We start from the raw sequence: 9,016 nt of genomic DNA on the forward strand, positions 1-9,016 counted from the left end.
TTACAATTGAGTTTAGAAAATATCAAAATGGGGAATCAATTTTAATGCATAACATAAATAATCATGACTCGACTTGCATATCTTGAAACACGACTTGCATATCTTGAAAGGAAAATGGTGGGTTTACGCCGGCGAAAACTTTCACTTTAATGACTCCTAAAGATTTAATACTGATTTCTGCAAATTTTGAATAAATTTTAAAATATGGCATATGTTTTAGCAAAACCCATTTAAATCCAAGAATGATACTGTGTACAAAAATTAAGAAAAATTTTGCAAAGCTTCAGCAAAATCGCGAACTTTTTAATACGAATTTCTAAAAAGAATTCAGGTATGCAGTTTTATAGCCCATTAAATTTTAGTATAATAATGTGCAAGTTTCAGATGTCTAAAAATTCACCTTGAATTTTTTTGCTGGCTGCGTAGGAATTTTTTTCGTATAAAAAAAAATTTCTGAAAAAGCCATACTTTAATACAAAAATAAGTGAAAATTATTAGCATGTAACACATTGCGAATATTAACAAAAAAAAAGCCGCACGCTCAATTTTGGAAGTAGCTGTATATATATTTAAATGCATTTGTCGATTTGGGGATTAATTAATTAAAGTAGTAATAAGTGAGATATTCTTGAATTATCTAAAATGCGTACAACAACCATACGGACCAGGCTATTTTCCATACATTGGCATTAGAGATGCAGTATCCAATAGTTAAAGTGTTAAATAGTTTGTTGGTATTATCTAGTGCATTCCCAGTGTTAAAGTCACCGTGCCTATTTGAGTGATTAAAAAAATAACATTGTTCATGTTGTTTGATAAATAGAAAACACAAAAATACTAAGGTAATCAAAGTATGCCCTTCATTTTCACAATTTTTTCGAAATAAATAACTCCTCCGATGGCTGTTCAAGTGAATGAAAGTGTCTCTTCTGTCATAATATTCGGTATGCATTGCTATCTGCCAGTATCTCAACGTCTTCGCACACAATTTATGTGCCTCTGGTTTCTACATACCTCTTCCCTCCGACACTCTGTTCAATCACTATTGACTAAGTAAGGATTTCATTGTTTTAAGCAGCATAGTGTTCGAAGCTTGAGTCTAGCGAGTGGAAGCGCACCACCTTTAGCCATACAGTGGAGTAATAAAACAAGAGATCTGAATCAAGGCCTTTTATTCTATTTGCCATCGTTGATTACATATACAAATAGTATCTTGAGAGCGCCACTCTGAAATACATATGTACATATCACCTCAATAGTAATTCCCTACAAAAATCAGTATTGACTGCGTCGTTATGTAGTACACGTTTGATTATAAGAGTGTCAGCGTAACGATACTAACTGTTATTTATTATTACGCATTTATTAAATCGAATCCAATTAAATTTGGTACAATAACACAAAAACGCCTACAATGTTGTGCTTTCAGTTAATTAAATTATTGTTAAAAATCACATTAACCACCCCAGATAGTTTTAAAATCGATGACAATGTTAAATGTTAATGTGTGCATATGGATTAGATTATTATTTTTAATTACTTGTCATGTAATTAACTCACCATACAAGTATGCTCCAACAATACACTATGTACAAACATACATATGTATGTACTTGATTAGCTTATAAAATACTCATACAAGTATACAAACATATACAACAATAAAATACTAACCTTTATTGCTGGGCAACGAAACCGTCGGCGATGCAATCAAATGGCATACACTCTCCAATTCATCCGTTATCGAAGTGTATTCGGTATGAAGTTTCAAAAGTACATTTCTGCCGGATTTCGCATGCAATACTGATTTTCCTAAAAGGCATATCGAATGATAGACAAAGAGAGAGAGAGGGAGAGAGAGAGAGAGGGCGACAAGAAAAATGTACACATTTTACAATAACAAGCAAAGCCGGAGTTTGGTGTTTAGATGGGTGAGAGAATAACGGAAAAGAAAATAAAAAATAAATAAGTAAAAAAAAATGTACAAACCAGAAATTTAATTACATCAAATTTATATGAGTACCTGTGTAACTAATTTATTATATTTAATATATAGTGCCTATCTTTACTATACCATACCCACAAAATTTTTATTGTTTAATAAATTTTTGTTTTATAAAAATGTACAGCGACGAACAAAGGTATTGGCCCAATGTATCCATCGTTTTTTAATCTACTTTCTTTTCACTATTTTTTATAAAACTATAGTTCATACTACAACAAAAAAAAAAAAACATAAAAATTAAATCTCTAAACTTTGTGTAAAACTTATTTGCATACTAATTTGCAACTCAGATTTTTTTATAAAAGTTCTAAGTATGCATAGCCCGTGCAATTTTAGTATAACAAAAAGCAAGTTTTAAGTTGCTAAAAATCGCATCGATGTTTAGCAAATATTTTCACGTAGTTTCTTCCACACAGAGCATATTCGACATACATTTTTTTTTTGTTTTTTTTTTTGTATCGAAGAAAATAATAACAACGTAATAATAACTTGCGAAATATTCTTTGTTCCAATACTTTTGTTCGTCACTGTAGTTCATTCTTTAACAAAAATTCAAAATAAGTCTACAAAGTTTCATAGCTTTTTCAATTTTAGTATAATAAAATGAAGGTTGAAGAGGCTACAAATTACATTTGATTTTTGGCAATTTTCTTTTTTTAAACATACTTTGTATGAAAGAAACCGAGAGACAATTGAGTGGGCTATGAAACTGCATAACCAAACGTTTGTTGAAAAATTCATTATAAAAAGAGTGATACGACTGGCGTGTTTTGTTGGACTCGGCCAAAATAGTTTACGCGGTTACAGCGTCAATCAAATGATAAAGGGGAAACTTTCGTGGATATATACAATGAACTGTACTTAAAAAAAAAAAATTCAAATTAAGTAATATGAAAGTAAATAGTGTCGTATAGTTACGATAAGCACTATACTACAGTTAAGGGTGTTTTTTCAGAGTGAAAAGGATATATGTACGAGATTTTTGTGGGGAAGAAAACTGGAGATTTTAAATAAAAGATATATTTATATTGTGGAATCAAAAGGTAGAAGTGGCATTGTCGAACGGCTTCTATTAGCTTAGGTAATATACAGTGAAAGCCCCAAAAACCGATCTTAGTATTGGACTATAACTCTTAAGTTAAGGTAAAAGTGTTTTGAGAGAAAAACAAAAGTTGTCCGGACACCAACGGTGAGTCCGTATTTACAGCGTGCTAAAAACGAAGTTTCACAGGCAGAAGTGTAGGTCCCGCAATGCTTTTACGGGCTGTTTAAAAAGTGTGATTCAACGTGTTTAAACCGAAGTTTTTTTGTAAGAACCGGGTAGAAGTATTGAGATAATGAAGTATTCAGATGATTTGAACTCGGTTTCTGTCCTCTAAACAGCTGGGAAAATGAGCATCCGGAGTGATATTTATATATTCTGATTGCATGAATAACAATCCGGCAGTGCCCAATCAATACACCCACCATAATCAAGAATTGCGGCTTTGGTCCACCCTCGGCTAGAAAGACCTTATCCTGTTTTTCGCTGAGCGTTCATTGAGCTGGCACGAATTGCATATGTAGACAATAATACTCTCACCCTCTCTTTTCTTGGTGAGACCGACTAGAGAGTGCTCATACTCCGCGCAGTTTTCTAACATATCACTGTGAGCTGGCACCAGAGAGGGCTTGTGAGTGTCCAGGTCTTGAGTCAGTGAGGTAGAGATGGTTCCAGGAGCCTAACTGATTTCAATGAGAGCTTTATTAACAGGGCGATCTTTCATTTTATACGTCACCATATGAGGGATCCATTATATGTTCAACTATGATTTCATAGAGCCAGGACAGAAGCCCTATCTTTTTCCAATTGATCACATGCAGCAGTTTAGAGCCACATATGCTTTCTTTACTTTTTCTTCTTTCTTTCGAAAACCAAGCGTAAGAATCTGTCGGAAAGCGCCAAGTAAACGCCTCGTTTTGAGGCAAGAGTGGCGTGGGATATCCGTACTTCTAATGAACAAGACAAGACAAGAACAAGTTCGGTCGTTTATAGCCGCAATACAAAGAAGTTGTGAGAGGACAGCACCATGTGACACATCGATGTTAGTCCTACACGGGATCTTAGCACTACCTTGCCGCGGCAGTTCTGTCGCAGAGTTAGCGGTATATAAGCTTTTTTTGGTGCGGCTTAACTAAGTATTTGACGATTACACCCGGAAGGTCAATATTAAAAGCACCATCGATTTAGAGATTGTATAAAGCTTTTATGCAAAAAAGCTTTCCTCTATCGACTTCAAGATCGTGTGAAGGACGGTGTCGTTCGACCTGCCTTCGATGTATCTTTTAGGAATATTGTTCCTAATGAGCACATAAATCAGTTTGTTCAGTGTTGAAATGCAACGTTCTTTTTTCTAGGGAGTATTTCGGAACGGTTTAGGGTTTTGTTAAAACGCTTCAGGAGATTTTGTGTTTTATTTCTCGCGACCTCATGCGGTTTTTCTGAACATTTTGGAGTTTTTTGTCTTTTTTGCCGGATTTTTCGACCCGGTACGCCAAATTCGCATTTTATTTTAAACAATAGGTTTTTGTGGACCAACTGTTTATGTGCAGCGCTCAAAATAATTATTCGTACAGTGATTTATTTTACAATATTCGCAATGCTTTTCGTATTTTTTTTTTTAGTTAATTCTTCACGAAAACATAGTTCATATTCTAACAAAAAGCATATATGTATGTATATAAAATTTTTAAACTTTTTACAAAAATTTCGAAAATTAAAAAAATTTTCATGAAAATTCAAAATTCAGAATTTTTAGTATGCAGTTTAATAAAATGCACGTTTCAAGATGCTGAAAATTAGCGATGATTTTTGAGATTTTTTTTCTCAATGTTGTAGAGCGTTTTCTATATTTGTTCAAGCATTATGTGTGTCAAAAGTTACAACACCCTAGAGAAAAAAATTGTTTGAATTTTTTTAAGTTTTGTAAAAAGTTTGAAAATTTAATTTATATGGCTTTTGTTAGAATATGAACTATATTTTCCTGAAAAATTAGCAAAAAAAAAAAATGAAAAACATTGCGAATATTATAAAATAAATCACTGTAGAAATAATTATTTTGACCACTGTATGTATTTGCTTAAAAGTTTGGTTATATTTCATATTTTGCAGGTTTTCGCAACTATTTAAGGATTTTTCTCGAAACATTGCGAGATTTTTTGGGGACTTTTTCTGATTTTTCGGGACCTTTTGTGATTTACCGCGTTTTACTCCGGATTTTTTGGGATCATTTGTGGTTTTTCAGATTGGAAAGTACATTTAAATACTAACTTTGCTTTATATGATTGCCTAAAACCTAAAACACAAGAGTTTTGGGGTATTTTCTACTTAAATAATATCAGACAACTAGCAGGAATAATTTTTGCATAAAAAAGTAAACATAATAAAATAATAAAAGCCATTCAGTTGGTTAATTTTTCTGTTTTTGGATATAAAATGCCTGCTCGGGACGGTCTCCGGTATTTACATTCTTCCATAAATTTTTAAATTCTTACTCTAATGAAAAAACACCCTGTATTGAAAATGATCAACCTTATCGCCAATTCCATGTTAATAAATAGTTCCCATAATTGAACAGGGGAAAAATTTTGGAAAATTATCACTGTTTCTTGCTTTATAGTTTTTGGGAATATATGTTCACACGGAATCCACGATAAAGCCGAATATATCTAAACGAAATCATAGAATTGTATCGTCATCATCAATTCGAAAGCTCTATTTGGTACTTTTTTGGAAAATTCGGTTTTTTTTTTTAATTTAGAAAATTCAAAAACATCAAGATTTATTAACTTCTGACACTGTATAATAAAATTTGTCAGATGGAACCTTTGCATCGATAATGACGGTTTGTACTAATCTTTGGATGAGCAATGGTTGTTATTGATGGGAAGGAATAGGAAAATATAGTGTATAATAGGATAAGATTGGTTACGACATAATACACACACATACACGCACCCCAAATAGGTGAGCAAGTGTCTGTTGTCGAGTGAAATAGCAATATTGGAAATGACATTGGCAATGTGTGAGGAGCATTAGCTGGTTGTGTATGGGAAATTGTTAGGATATGGAGGTGAAAATTTAATTATATTTTCTTGCTAGGCTAACAGCATGCCACAACATTCAATTTAAATTGCATTGTTGCTACACAAGCAGCTTTCGGTGCCGATCTGTGCTGTGGCGGAATGCTGATATGGAGGATGGGTGCAGGTGGGATGCAGATAGTGGTGGGGGTGGGATGGAACATAATGGTATTAGTGGATTAAGGTTGGCGAAGCATGAATATTTTTAAACCACTTTTTTTTGTCTTTCATATGATTCTAAGTGTATGTGTATGAATTTGTATGTACGCACCCCCTCCAATCGCCTCCTTGTCACTATCTGGCTCAGATTGTGTAAGACTCATTTGCCGGCGTGACAACGGCAACTGATTCAGACTTATGCGTGAGCGGTTAATATCGGCAGCTATGATGGAGCACGCTTCAGAGTTGCGACGACACAGCGATACGGTGCGTTGGCGCAGTGCACGACGCTTGGCAGCTAAGCGGTATTTATTTTTTTTTTTGTGATATCGAACAAACAAAAAAGAAGAAGAAAAAGCAACAACATAAACAATTAGTGTTTACCTCTGTTGATTTGCATTTTGCAGTGGACAACAACTGCAATATAGTGTGTTATATTTTTGTATGTTTTTTTTTTTTTTTGTATTTTCAACCAACGCCAACTACAGGTTGTTCAATGTTTGTTTTTTCTTTGTCGATTGATTGGTTGGTGGGAGTATGTGATTAGTTGATTTTTTGACTGGTGCTTGATGCGCTGTTGGATGTCATTTACGTGGCCTACGCACCGTATGTTGGAACGACATGCCGGTGTTTAGATGTTTAATAAGGTATTTACCTTCGAAATTTAAATCCTGACCAGTCTCATCCGAATTCTCTCCGACCAGCGTGTGTTCATCATCGGCACCCAGTGGTGTTAAAGTATCTTTGCTCTCAGTGCTGGCGCCAGTGTCCTGCCGCACTGTGACGTATGGCGTACGCTTTACAGTCTCACATGTGGACGGGCGTTGTGACATCGGTAGGTAAATGTCCGAGTCAGATTCGGATTGCATGGATATTTTGCGGCTCACATGCTCGCTCAGCGGCAGATCGTCTGGCTCTTCAGGTACTGGCACCACCTCGAAATGGGTGCCTTCATCGAAAATGTACGCATCCGGGCGCACTTCTGTGAGCGAACGATTAAAGCGACGACGGTTGTTGACCTTTATGTAGGAATTGGGTGAGAGGCAAAGAAAATTATGTAAATATTAAGAAACGCAAATTATTTTAAACATTATTGTAGTTGCATTTGTAGTAGCAATTAAATTCAGCATTTTAAACGCAAAAAGTAGTGTGTTGACAAAGAAAATACATATATTGATTTCTTCAATTTATTATGGTATACCCACCTGTAAATTCGGTGTTGGCATCAGTGTCTCATTATCAGACATCGACACGGTGCGTACACGCTGTAAATCTCCGCCGAGATTCATATTCGATGCGTGCAAATCGCCTCCATCAAGCATATGCATCGACATGAAACGATGTATGACCGCCAAGTGCGAAAGTATTTGCTCCGAAGATTCTTCCATTTTGCGCAGACGAAATTCGATACTCTGGAAAAAGAAAACAAAGAGTTGAAAAATTTTATAAAATAGTAAAAACTGGAAGTAGTTGAAGCGTTTTTAATTACCGAATCAAAATTGCATTTAATAAAAAAAAATTGACGAAAGCGATTCCCAAAAACATTGTTAAAGTTCAACTTGATTTCCAGATCTTGATAAGAAAAGTTTTAAGATAGCGGTGCTATTCTACATGGTATTAGAACTCACTCTGATGTAAATTAAAATGTATTTTAAAAATTTTGGAGATGGCTTTTTAGTTTAGTTTTTTTTTTATAAGTCTATCTCATTATATAATAAACTGCATATAAATACGCACCTCAAGCCTTTTACAAAAAATAATGAAAATTCAAAAAATGTTCACTTAAATTTCAAACTTTTTATTCAGAAATTTTAGGTATGCAGTTTTACAGCCCATTAAATTCTAGTGTGTAAATAGTAAAAATTTCCAGTGGCTACAAATACCGTTGATTTTTAATAGTTTTTTTAGCTGACGGTGTTGTACATTATCTTCAATATGAATTGGTTTCTTTATATATGACCATTTTGATGGAGTTAAGGAGCTTTGTGGAACTGCATCAAAGTTGCCATATCGGAAAAATGCTGACTTATTCCCTTTGGCAATGAACCGATTCATACACAGTATGCTCAAAACATGGATTTTTTATGGAAAAATTGCGCAAGNGTTTAATGAAAAAAAGGTATACGAAAGAAAATTAGAAAGAAACTTGTTAAAATTACGTCCCCCTATTTGCTTGCCCGCCACTGTATATACACTTGTGGTCAGCTGATTAAGTCCAGTGATATTTTGACTAGTTTACCTATTTTTCTTTTGTTTATTTAATGTTTGTATTTTTTTTTTATAAAAGTTTTGCACCTTACCGAACCAGCGCCACATAAACCCACATTTCAAACTTCGTAAAAAAATTATGAAAATTCGACGAATTTTAATATTTGCACCCGAACATTTTAAACTTTTTATTCTGAATTTTTAGAAAATTTTTAGGTATGCTCATTAAATTTTAGTAGGTTAAAATGCATATTTCAAGACGCTAGAAAAACGCGTTGATTTTCAATATTTTCCTTTTTGCTGATGGTGCTAGGCATTTTCTCTTAAACAAACGAAATTGTCGAGCATACCTAAACTTTTTCTAAAAACTCTGAATAAAAAATCTAAAATTTTCGGGTGCAAATGTTACAGTTTGTTGAATTTTCATAAGTTTGAAATGTGGATTTATGTGGAGCTGGTTAGGTAAAGAGCTGGATTTTTATAAAAAATATATCAACATTAAATAAACAAAAGAAAAAAATA

General features: G+C 33.9%; 1 protein-coding gene across 1 annotated transcript in view; it reads right to left on the reverse strand.

Annotated features, from left to right (window-relative positions):
- Nucleotides 1–9,016, reverse strand: part of LOC108375115 (transient receptor potential cation channel trpm-like) — a 22,681-nt gene that overhangs the window by 10,930 nt on the left and 2,735 nt on the right. Inside the window, exons 3-6 of the mRNA XM_017631205.1 lie at nt 7,492–7,698; nt 6,942–7,305; nt 6,399–6,584; nt 1,675–1,812 (exon numbers count right to left, since the gene is read on the reverse strand). Coding sequence (XP_017486694.1) covers nt 1,675–1,812; nt 6,399–6,584; nt 6,942–7,305; nt 7,492–7,698 — 895 coding nt within the window. The remainder of the gene's footprint in view (nt 1–1,674; nt 1,813–6,398; nt 6,585–6,941; nt 7,306–7,491; nt 7,699–9,016) is intronic.

This window comes from Rhagoletis zephyria, unplaced genomic scaffold (genome assembly GCF_001687245.7).
Source record: "Rhagoletis zephyria isolate East Lansing unplaced genomic scaffold, Rhagoletis_zephyria_1.1 Rzeph_scaffold_08529, whole genome shotgun sequence".
NCBI classification, from domain to species: domain Eukaryota; kingdom Metazoa; phylum Arthropoda; class Insecta; order Diptera; family Tephritidae; genus Rhagoletis; species Rhagoletis zephyria.